The sequence below is a fragment of the Petaurus breviceps genome, unplaced genomic scaffold (assembly GCF_028583685.1).
Source record: "Petaurus breviceps papuanus isolate PSGF00001 unplaced genomic scaffold, PetGlider_PUasm1.0 520, whole genome shotgun sequence".
In the NCBI taxonomy this organism is placed as follows: Eukaryota; Metazoa; Chordata; class Mammalia; order Diprotodontia; family Petauridae; genus Petaurus; species Petaurus breviceps.
The window spans coordinates 301,644-313,957 of NW_027186354.1; the positions used below are offsets into that span (position 1 = coordinate 301,644).

General features: G+C 45.6%; 1 protein-coding gene and 1 long non-coding RNA gene across 2 annotated transcripts in view; one reads left to right on the forward strand and one right to left on the reverse strand.

Annotated features, from left to right (window-relative positions):
- Positions 1-1,610, forward strand: part of LOC138172219 (uncharacterized) — a 37,328-nt gene extending 35,718 nt beyond the window's left edge. The window contains exon 4 of the long non-coding RNA XR_011171076.1: positions 477-1,610. This is a non-coding gene — a long non-coding RNA (uncharacterized lncRNA). The remainder of the gene's footprint in view (positions 1-476) is intronic.
- Positions 1,611-5,831, reverse strand: SPMIP6 (sperm microtubule inner protein 6). The gene is made up of 4 exons (XM_069101914.1): positions 5,403-5,831; positions 4,787-4,991; positions 2,508-2,597; positions 1,611-2,037 (listed from the first exon to the last, which is right to left on the reverse strand). The coding sequence occupies exons 1-4, from the start codon at positions 5,467-5,469 to the stop codon at positions 1,932-1,934; spliced, it is 468 nt and encodes a 155-aa protein (XP_068958015.1). The 5' UTR covers positions 5,470-5,831; the 3' UTR covers positions 1,611-1,931.
- Between the last annotated feature and the right edge of the window lie 6,483 nt (positions 5,832-12,314).

The window sequence follows — 12,314 nt, forward strand, 5'->3', positions numbered from 1 at the left end:
GATATCAAAATAAGGCAGTATAATTTGTTCACATCTTTTTGTTGTTCAGTTGTGTCTGACTCTTTGTGACCTCATCTGGGGTTTTCTTGGCAGAGATACTGGAGTGGTCTGCCAATTCCTTCTCCAGTTCATTTTACAGATGAGGAAACTGAGGCAAATAGGGTTAAGTGACTTGCCCAGGGTCACATAGCTAGTAAGTGCTTAAGATCTGATTCGAATTCGGGTCATCCTGACTCCAGCCTGGCACTCTATCCACTATACCACCTAGCTGCCCATGTCTTTTAAGAGAAGGACTAAACAGCTACAAAATGGATAGGAGAGATAGTTTCTACCTCTCCTCTCCCCTTCCCCCCAAATGTCACAGGAAAGGACAAATACCTTTTGACAGGTGGCTAGACTGCAGAATCTGCATTCATGAAAAATGTCCAGTCCATGGTTCCTATTCTGAATTCTTCTTCTATTGCTTTACTTCACAGATTCTTGGAGGGGGAGCCAGAAGCATCTTTGAATTTAATGAGATGGGGCACCAGGAATGCTGAACTGTGGCCATGCTAGGGCTAGTGAGCACTGTATTGAGAGGATGCTGGGCCAGGGGTGAGACCTAGGAGACTAGGAAAAAACATGAGGAGATACACTTTGGTGGAGATAAAACCTGGACTGGGGGATGTCAAGCCTTGAGGTGGGAGGAGGGATGGATTTTATCTTCCTGGAATATGCATGTAATGGAAAACATGCTATAATGGAAAGGGCATTAGATCTGAAATCAGAGGACCTGGGATTTGAATTCTGCCTCAGACATCAACTATCTGTGGGACTTTTGGGCAACTCTACTCCTTGGGCCTTAGCTTTTTCAAGTGTAAAACAAGGGTGTTAGACTAGAAAATCTCTAAAGTCTTTTCCTATGATTCCATGGTGCTCTGCTCATAGTAAGCTTTCAGATATTGACAGGTAGATTAAAAGCCATCCCCTGGAAAACACTACAAATACTTCTGCATCTCACCCTGAACCTCCACAGTGCAGGGTCCGGAACCCACTTTTTACTCCTCCCACGGGCTCCATCCTGGGAGAAATCCAGGGTTTGGTCCATTGCGTGATCCTCATGGTCCCCCAGGTTTACCATGATGGGAGGGGATGGAGAGAGGGGGGTGAAGTCCTTGGGTTGGACAGTTGTGTGAAAAGAAATTTGTATGGAAAGGCTAGGTGTAAGCAGGTATGAGAAGAGACTTAGGAGGACAGCAGCCAAGAAGCAAAAGTCTTGTCAGTCCCCAAAGAAGATGGGGGAAAGGAAGGACCATTTATTCATGTCTTCCTATCTCCAGGGCCTAGCACAGTTCTTGGTGCATCGTTGCTGTTCAGTCACATCCAACTCTACATGACACCATGGACTTTGTCCATGGGGTTTTCTTGGCAAATACACTGAAAACAGTCTGCTATTTCTTTCTCCAGTGCTTTCCCATTTTAAAGATGAGGAACTGAGGTGAATAGGGGTTAAATAGGAAAATAGGGGTTTCCCCAGGTCACAAAGCTAGGAAGTGTCTGAGGCCACATTTCAGCTCAGATCTTTCTGAACTCCAGGCTCTGTGCTCTATCCACCTAGCTGCCCAGCATATAATAGGTGCTTAATAAATACTTTTGTTGAGTTGAATTGGATGGGGGCACACAGTTGGGCTGAGTGAGCCAGCATTAGTTGCTTTCTTTCCTTCTCTACCCTACCTCTACCCTTTCTGTCTTTCAGTGTCCCCAGTTTGGGGGACTCACAGAGCCCTCTCCCAAGTATTGGGATGTAACTTGAATCTGGGGGAGTGGGACAATGATGGATTATAGGGGAGGGAGGAGTGTAAGGGGCTACAAAGAAGAGACAGGTCTTTATAGGTGGAGTGGAGCTTGGTTTACTAAGCCACCCCACCCTCAGCCCTGACCACGGCTCGGCTCTACCAGCAGCGGTAGACAGGGTAGGTCTCCGACACAAACTCAGGGTGGATGATGTAGTTATTTCTCTGGGGTCCTCCGATGAACTTGAAATGACTGGTGTTCCACCTGCAGGGTTGAGAGGAGACTGGAACAACCCATCCTATCCAAAGACATGATCTAAACCTTGTACAACTGGCCTCTAGAATCCCTTGACCCCTGGATTCACATTTATGGTGAGAAGGGCCTGGGCCTCCAGGCTCCATTCAATGGTTTACTCTGTACTGCATTCCATTCTGAGGCCCAGATGTTGGGAGCGGATGAGGGAGTTCCTGATTTCAGCCTACATCCTCAGTTTCTACATCCAAAATCCCTAGACCTAATAATCCTAAGATCTCAGGTTCTTAGTATCCCGTTCCCCTGGAAGTTTGGCCCAAAGACTAAGCTCCATGATCAACACCTATTAAGAAGATGATGTCCCCTTCCCGGACTGGACATAAAATGTTCCCAACCAAAAAAATGACAAAACTGAGGGAGATATATCCGAAGAGAGGAAGGGGAGGGAAGGCCCACCCACCAAAGGAGTCTGGTGCACTTACTTAAGGTTTGTATAATGATACGGTGATGGAGGGAGGGGGGTTGAAACTGTACAGTTCATTCCTGGCCTGTGGTTGTAAGGGGGGGCACTCCTGTAAAGGAAGAGGAAAAGAGATGTAAGATTAGGCAGTAGGAATAGTATACTACAGTTCCCTCAGGTCTGTGCAAACCAAAGTTAGTTAATTCTATTTTTCTTTTGGGAAGGGGAAGGCAGGGCAATTGGGGTTAAGTGACTTGCCCAAAGTCCCATGGCTAGTAAGTGTGTCAAGTGTCTGAGGACAGATTTGAACTCAGGTCCTTCTGACTCCAGGGCTGGTGCTCTATTCACTGTGCCACCTAGTCTCCCTGTACATTCTTGATACCTGTTGACTTCTGCACCCGTCTGACCATTCAAATCTTACCTGTTCTTTGATGCCCAGCTCAAGGTCCACCTCGTTCAGGAAACCTCCCCTGACCATTTCAGTCCACATTGTTCTCTCCCTTCACTGAATATCTAGGGTATTTATCTTCTGTACCCGTCCTCTTGGACTCATTATAAATGACCTTATGTCATTCAGCATCCCAGGGGTCATCTCCCTGACCAGACATTGAACTCCCCACTCCCCAAAGACAAAGCCTATATCTTCTCCTTCTGTGTCTTTCCTATAGTATAGGTCTAGAAACCTGGGGACGTCAGAAATGAAAACTTCACGTGGATCAAATGCCCCAGCACTTTCTGTGTGATGTTCTCCATCCTGGGGACTGTATCTTCATACTGCCAAGGCACCAGATTTCTCTGGGCTCTTGGAATGAACCTAGAGGCTCCTAAGAACCTTGTGGGATCATGAAATATAGGTCTGGAAAGACCTTTAGAAATGATTTAGCCCAAATTCCTTATTTGACTAGTGAGAAAACAGACTCGGAGAGGAGACTCTCAGCTGAAGCTCAGTTAGTGGCCTGGCTAAGAGGCTGCCCTTTTAGTAGAACCACTTTCCACTGAGGGGTGTGTCAGTATTTCAGCCCCTTTGGATGGGAATCCAGGATGCTTCTTTGTGGCTGAAAGTGCCCTATGGATGGGGCCCTGAGCCTTAGATAGCTCTTAAGTCTTCCCAAGTGCCATCCATATCCGTCAATATTTTTTTTTAGTGGTCGGAAGACCCAGACTGTTACTGATGCTGTGTGAATTTGGATGGATTACTTCCCCTCTCTGAACCTGTTTATTTGTAGAATTGGAATGATGATCCCTGTGCTGACCATCTTCCAGGGTTATGGTGAAAATTAAAAGGAGAGAAGACACATGGCAGTACTTTGTAAACTATAAAGTAAAACACAGATGTAATGAATTATTATTATTTTTTTTTAAAGCAATTGGGGTAAGTAACTTGCTCAGTTACACGGCCAGGTGTTTCTGGGTGGGTGCTAAGTGTCTGAGCCCAGATTTGATCCCCAGGTCATCCTGACACTGGAGCTGGAGCTCTTACTCGCTGTGCTACCTGTGGCCACCCCTCAGATGTAATGAATTATAACCCTCATTGTTTTTCACTCATACCTATCAGGTCATCCCTAGAGAATGGGAGAGCTAAGGCTATCTTTTCCATTTCAGGGACCTTCATATAGGACCATAGGTTTTAGATCAGAATAACACTTAAGACATCAACTAATCCTGCTGCCTCATTTTATACAGATGAGGTCAGAGAAATTAGGCGACTTTCCCCAATGTCACTCAGACAATTAGCAGAATTGGGATTGATATCATCCCATGTTATTTCTAATACACTATTTCTTCCAGTGGTCACACAGCAAATCAGTGGCATAAGTGGGGCTAGAACCCAGGTCCAGAGTCTCGCAAGTCCTCCAGTCCCCCAGGATCTCACCCCAAGAGATTAAGGCCTAAGGATGCACTTTATTACAGGGCCCCTCCAGGTCCCAGGCATGTCTATTTGTTAAACTGGAGGGAAGACTGCTAGGGAGAGAGGAAGATAGCCAGGCTGGAAACTCTTTATGGCCACATTGAGATTCCCTGGGACTGGATTGGGAAGGTTTAAATCTGGGTCTCCCAGAGCAAACAGGATTAAGTCTGGGCTAACCATGAGCACAAGAGGGGCAGGTGGTTGGGGGTGTTGAAATGGCCCCCAAAGCCATCTTGTCTTCTCTTCTGCCTCCATGCAAGCCCGTCTCATCCACCACCCTCCCAATGCCAAATTTGTTTACCACCCTCCAAATTTTCCACCATGTGAGGCCACCCTGAATTTTCTCTACAGTGCTAGTCACTGCAGGGTAGAGCCAGACGATCCCTTCGAACCTTACAGTAGGTTGGGTCAGATGGCGCTCGTTGCTGGGCGCCCCTGTGGCATAGTAGTCCATGCCTCGAAGGCAGTAATGTCGGCCTGTGCAGGGGCTGTCATATCCCTGGAATGGCAAACGGCCAGGTACAGTGTACCTTGGCTGGATGGACGGCAGCTGGTTCCTGGACAGTGAGTTCAGCATGTTGACCACCACTTCTCGCTCTGCCAGGGCACAGAGAGCCACATGCAAGAGAGAAATAGAAGAGACACCAGAGACACAGAGAGATTAGTAGAGAGACCAGAGACACAGAAGACACAGATTACACAGAGAGAAAGCGATGGACAGAAAGAGACAGAATCATGGAGATGTAGAAGGAGATTGGTGCAGAGCAAGAGACAGAGGGACGGCAACAATAAAGGCTCAGAGATGTGGGCCAAGACAGAAACGAAAAGGGGGACAGAGATGGAGAGACATGAACGGAAAGATGAACAGGTGAAAAAACAGCAGTTATAGCAGCAGGCAGGTAGACACACAGAGAAGGAGAAGGGAGGAGGGAGTGACATTACCTCTTCATACCTCCAGAACCTTCCCAACCCATCCATGCCTTTACACCCGTATACATGACCAATTACCATAGTTGTTGAAACGATCAGGTTTGGGGGGATAATCCAAGGGCATTCCCCGGATCACTGTTTCCATCCCAGCGTCCTAAGGGAAAGAAGAGCTGCTTTAGACTCCACAGGGAAAAAATCCCAAGGCCAGGACCCAGTGGGGTTCCTCCTTCCCTCTGACTTCTGTCCCTCCCCCAGCTCCCAACCCTCTCTAGGGCCCCACTTTACTCTCTGTGTGTGCTCAGAGTTAGCTCCCTGGCAACATCTCCCATCCTCTCTTCCCTCCTCATCTTTCTCTATTCATTTTCTTTGTCCCTTCCATACTACGGTAACTCTATCCTGGCCTGTTTACTGCCCTAACTCCTCTAGGCTGTGTCTGTCTGAGATGAGTCCTTCATTAGAACAAGCCCGAGGGTGGAATATACTTCCACCCTCTCACCCTTTCTCCTTAGAATTTCTCTGAAAACAGAGTTTGTCTTTTCTGTCAGATTTCATCACCTTCATCATTCTCAGTGAGGGATGGACATTTTGGAATATGGATCCATATTTCATTTTCCCCCCTGTTAGGCTTTGGCAGGCTCCAGGAGCAAAGCCCATCTCTCTCTCTCTCTCTCACTTTTGAAAATGATCTCACCTGGCCGTTTCTGGTCCCAGGCTTTCCCCCTCCCCACTGCCATGGACATCACAGCAGGCCATTGTTCATCCTGCTTTCATCACAGAGGATACAGGGAGGGAGGGGCCTCTGGGTTTCAAGGTAGAGAGAAGGAGTAAGGTCCCCAGGAAGTAGGCAGGGGACTGAATGGGCCTACCACAGGGCCTTTCCTCTGCCTCCAGGTACTATACTCCTTTCCTATCTAGATAACTCTGAACATTCCTATCCCCAAATTAAGTCACTCAGGAAAGATCACTAAAGGTGCATGAGGTGCTTTTCAGAGTTGGGTAGACTGCTTAAGGTGAACTCTATGTACCCCTCTTTCTCTTGAATGTCCACTCCATTCACATGCCCCATATGGTCTGACACTAGAACCCAGGGGTTCTCCAATCAGTAATTAGTTGCCAGGTGCTATGGTGTGGCCATAGCAAAAATGAAGTTTCTGTCCTCAGAGGGCTTACCATCTATCTATCCAGACAATGTACACATTTCTGAACTCAGCAACTACTAACTTTGAACCCAACCACTTAGCAACAATCCACACTGGGCACTCATTTTTCCTCTACCCTGTCCCCATCATCTGAGCATCCACTTCTCTGAAGAGGAAAATCAAGTGTTGACCCTTGGTTACCCAGCCTTGCCCACTATCCATATGCCATTCATATGCCAGGTTAAATACCACCTCTTCCTATAACCTACATCCCTATTCTCTTGGTAATCTCTTTCTCCCTCTGAAATTTGAATGCCTCATTTGGCACTGAAACTATGCTTGGTGATATTAGTTAACTTTGAAAGGTTTCTAAAAAAATCTTTTCCAACTAGACTATAAACTCCTTGAAGGCAGCAACTGCATGTTATCTACTTGTGTATCTCCCGTAGCACCCAACACATTGATTTGCACAGAGGAGATGCTCGGGCAATGCATTGACATGTATCCATAGATGCACTGACAACAAATGACAATGGTGTTAGTACTGGGATTCTGTGAATTGTATTTTTTAAGAGGGGAGCTTGGAGAGGGGGCAACATGCAGCCCAAAGAAAGAAAAAGCTGTAATGGTGGTGTTTTAGGCATGATGCCAGGGTAGAAGGCAGAAGCCTGAGAGAGAGAGAGGGAAGGGAAACATTACCTGCACAAACCCTCTAACCAGCCCTCCTCCTGCCCCCATACTTGCCCATGCTGTGCCAGCTGAAGGGATACCTTTGGCAGTCTTGGAAGGTAGGTAGTATATTTGTTCCAACCCGCGCTGTTGTATGGTCCTGTCCTCCACGTTGCATACCTGTCTCCACTAATAAAGGTTGGGTTGTATCTCTCTGTTAGGCCATGATGAGTAGGGGTGAGGAGAGATAGAAAGCATGTCATTCCTCCCTGCCCCACCACTAGTCAGGACTCCAGCCTCAAGAACAGGCTTCCCTTCTGTGTCCTCTCCTAGTTGGGAGTCAACCATAAATAACCACACCCTCTCAGGCCAGGTGTTCACAGGGAATAGCGGCTCCTTCCAGGTGTGAGGAGGGATCAGGACAAGATTCGATTCCAAGGGGGTTACGGGGCTCAAGAGAGACACAGAGTTTAGCTATGTTCAGTTCAGGAGACATATTTTCTTTGGGGGTCTTTTGGACCCTCTGTCCAGTCCCAAGGCCAAGTTTGTTCTCTCCCCAGCTCCCACAGGTGGTTACATTCGGTCTAGCTAGACTCCAATCATTTTACTTCCCCTCCCCCTATTGATAATACTATTTTTCAAGTTCCCCAAGCTCAGAAAAGTCTCAGAATCATTTCTGGGTATTCTACTGTGCTATAATCCCTGTCTTCCCATCCCATCTCCCATCCCACATAGATCCCATATCCTATATGCTATCCCACCTTGTCAGTCACTGAGTCCTAAGAATTCTTCCTTTAAAAAAAATCTCTGGAATTTCTTCCTTCCTTTTCTTTTCCATTCCTTCCGAGACTGTTACAAGAGCCTCCTAATGGATTTCCCTGCATCATATCTCTGCTCCCTCCCCCCTTTCCTGGCCACCTTATATAAAGCCCCCAAAGTAATCTTCCAAAAGCACTTTATTCTGGTTATGCCTAAAATGACTTCCTATTGTACATAGGATAGATTAAAACTCTTCATTCTGAAATTGAGGGGACCTTACTTTAAATAACAGGGGTGAATATGAAAGCCACCACAAGGAAAGAGGCATTAATAGGACTCAGAAACCGGATATGGGGGAGGGAAGCTGGTAGTGAGAGAGAGGGAAGAGTTGTGGACCTAAATGAATGAGCAAAGTCTGTCATCCTTAATGAAAACAAGGCTCGATGTGTCTTAGGCACATCGAGCTGGGAAACTAGTGAGAAATCTAGGTGGTATTCATCTAGTCATTAGAAATGTGGGTCTGACATTTAGGAAAAATCAAGGCTGCAGATATAAATCCAGGAGTCATTCATATAGATTCTTTTGTTTTTTTGAGGGGGGAAGGCAAGGCAATTGGGGTTAAGTGACTTGCCCAAGGTCACACAATTAGTAAGTGTGTCAAGTGTCTGAGGCTGCATTTGAATTCAGGTCCTCCTGACTCCAGGGCTGGTGCTCTATTCACTGTGTCACCTAGCTGTCCCCATATAGATTCTGATAATCAAAGTTAAGAGAGAGTATGCGCTAACCAAGGTAGGGGATTACAGAGGAAAAAACAGGAGACAAAGACAAAGTCTTGAGGGCATGACTATCTTAATAAAGTGGGTAGAAAAACAGTGAGGGGGTGTGTGGAGAGAGGTGGTAAAGGAAAAAGAGGAGCAGTGGTTATATGGGTAGGAGGAGAACCAGAATTCAGGATCACAAAAGTCAAGGGAGGAATGTTTCAAGAATGAAGGGGTGTTTAATAGCATCAGACACCACAGAGAAATCAAGGAAGATAGAATAAAGGCCTTTGAATTTCATAATTACCTAATTATTAATGTGCCCAAAGACACCACCACCACCCTCCCCCAGTGGCCAACACGTTTTTTTCTTTTCCAATTCTTCTTGACCTAGCCAAACCCTACCCAACAATCAAGTGTGTAGCTCAAATCTTCTTTCAAGAAATCTTTCCTGAAGCCCATCTATGATCTCCCTCTAATCTGAAAACTGATATTCTGAACCCTTAATCACACCCTGTCCTATTTTGTCTTTTATTTTCCTTGTGTATCTTTTCTCCCCTGGCAGACTGAGTTCCCTAAAGTCAAGGGCCCTGTTTTTTCCTGTCTTTCCTGCTTAGTATAGTTCTGGTCAGAACTGGACACAGAGTGGGGAGGGATATGTATGTAAGGCAGAGAGATAGACTTAATCAATGAATGAATGCTTCTCTGGTAGGGAGAGGTTGTCATGGGACAAGAGTCAGGGGATCCCTTCACCCAAGGGTCAAAGTTCTTCTCAACCAGGTAGGGTACATGGGTGAGAGTCCCAGTCAAGGGTCATAGGTACCTTCAGGTTCAGAAATCCAATACTTCTGGGGCAAGTAGGGGTTTCCAGGCACAGAAGCCTTGTAGCTATACTCCTCTACAGCACGCTTCACCATTTTCTCCAAAGATTGCCGATCTAAGTGGTTCTCCAACATGGGTCTTTTGAGGCCCTGGACATTATTAATGGGAGAGACAGAAAGGAATGATGATACACGGGTGACTAAGAGGTCTTGTACCCAAAGGCAGAGGCTATCTGGCCCACATGGGGGCATAGGAAAGTGGTCACAAGACAGTGTTGGCCCAAAGTTCACAGCGTCACACCTTGATCTCAGCTCTCTCTCCTCAGTGTTTCCTCCTGTCCCAGATATCTGTTCCCCTAGAATTCCCTTCCTAACTCTGCACTGCCATCCAGTCTACTCTCTGAAGTATCTCTTCTCTCAATATCCTCACACATTACTCCTGCCAGTATCCCAACTCTAACTTCTGCCAATGTCTACTTATAGTACCCCTGAACTTCTCCCCTTCTCCTCATTGTTCTTTCCCCCAAACCACCCTCCTAAAGCATTAGGAATAATCAGCAAATCGTTTGTCAAAATTAGGCGTGCTAAACATCCTAACACCTTGCAATGGTTAATTAGATTGAAGAAAGTAGACTTTAATAGAGATATATACCAAGTCCTACATATGGGTTCAAAATCTCAGCTGCACAAATACAGGATGGGAGAGAGGCCTAGTTTAAGATAAAGAATTCATGTGGAAACAACCCAAAACACTGGAGGGATTTAATGAATTGCTGCATCTGAATCAGCAGTGTGACATGATATAAATAGAAATCTAGTGCCAGGAATGAGAGAGATAACAGTCCGGTGCTGCCCGGCTCTGCCCCAGTTCAGACCATATCTGAAGTATTGTATTTAGGAAAACTAGGTGGTGCAGTGGTTAGAGCACTGGGCCTGGGGTCAGGAAGACCTGAGCTAAAATTTAGCCTCAGATAATTAGTAGCTGTGTGACCCTGGGCAAGTCACTTAACCCTATTTGGTTCCATTTCCTCATCTGTAAAATGAGCTGGAGAAGAAAATAGCAGACCACTCCATTATGTTTGCCAAGAAAACCCCCAAAGGGGTCACAACTTAAACAAAACAACAAGTGAGTTAAGGATCAAATGAGATAATGTAGGTGGCAACACTCCTGTGACTGGGGGACCTGCTTGCTTTCTCTAACTGGGGAACTACATTACCCACAAAGCTTTGTGGGCAGTCCCAAAGAGCACTAAACTTGAAGTGAACAAGGAAGAAGCAGTTGGGGCAGAATGGGAGTGATGATATTAAGCCTAGTGCCGCAATCTCTGGTATCTAGCTAGCCCTGTGTATTGTGTGGGGGGATGATGCTCTCCCATCCCTGATGCAGTGTGAGTTGGAAGCTTCGAAAGGAGAACTTGAACTAGGTTTCTTGCCTGTTTTTAAAAATGCGAGTATCAATTTCTTGCAAAAAATTTGAGCAGGTGACATCTTACTGCTGTTCCTAATTGATTATTGAGCGAGGAGAACTGCTGGGAGTTGCCAGGTTGAGAAAGGCAATGAGGGATCTATCTCCCACCTGGTCCTCATGTGTCCCCAAACACATGACATCTCTGTTTCTTTTGTATCATTTATTTATTTATGCTTTTTTTGGAGGGGAGAAGGTAGGGCAATTGGGGTTAAGTGACTTACCCAAGGTCATATGGCTACTTTTGTGTTCAGTGTCTGAGGCTGAATTTGAACTCAGGTCATCCTGACTCCAGGGCTGGTGCTCTATTCACTGCACCACCTAGCCTTTGCCCCTGTGAGTATTATTTTATGATCTTAAGTGAATGAGTATCCTGAAATGGGAACACCATGGTGACCAGTGAGATGAGGTAATCCATGAAAGTCATCCAATCTGAATCTCAGAGCTGGTGACCATAGCAGCTGAGTTCTATGAGAAAATAGCATAGTCATCAGAGCAGAGAGTGAGAAATCATTTCCTTGAAACTTTTATATATACAGCCTCAGTTCCATCTCAGTTTTTGCTAAGTCATAAACTATGATCCTCAGCCAACCAAAAAACTTTTCATCAATAATAATAGCTAGTATTTATATAGTGTTTTAAGGTTTGCAGGGCTCTTTACAAATATTATCTCATTTTATCTTTATGACAACCCAGGGAGTTAAGTGCTCTTGTGATCCCTTTTTGCCCAGGGTCACACAGCCACTAAGCTGCCTGAGGCAGTTTCTGCATTCAGCCTTCCTGACTCCAGAGTTCCAGCACTCCCATCCACAGGCCAGCACCTCATACTAGAGTATGTACTAGACCACTTAGGCATTCATAGTTAGAAAGCAGTTTCTCAAAGTTCTTGTGTTCAACTGAAACCAGGCAGAGAATATTGTGCATGCTTCTCTATCACTGATCAGGAAGAGTATATCTGCTTATGCCATAAGGACTAGGCCCTCACTGGATCTCTTCTTCTAAGCAAGGCCATTCAATAGTATACTAATGAAATGATGTTAAGTACAAAAGATCTTTGGCTGATAGCAAAAAATGGAAAGGTCATAGAACTTGAGCTGGAGGGGACCTTCAAGGACATTCAGTCAAATCTGATTATTTTACTGATGAGAAAAACTGAGGTACAGAGAAGTTATGGTTCACCCAAGGTCACACAGGTAATAAGTGTCAGAATTGGGATTTGAACTCAGGTCTTAAGCTTCCAAATCCAGCCTTCTTTCCATTGGAGGGCAGAACCAGTCATAGCCTGATTGAATAATCCACATATCAAACTTTAGACAAGGAAGAAAGAATCTGGGATACCAGTGAAAGGTTAAACCAAAAAGTCACAGAAATGGCCATAT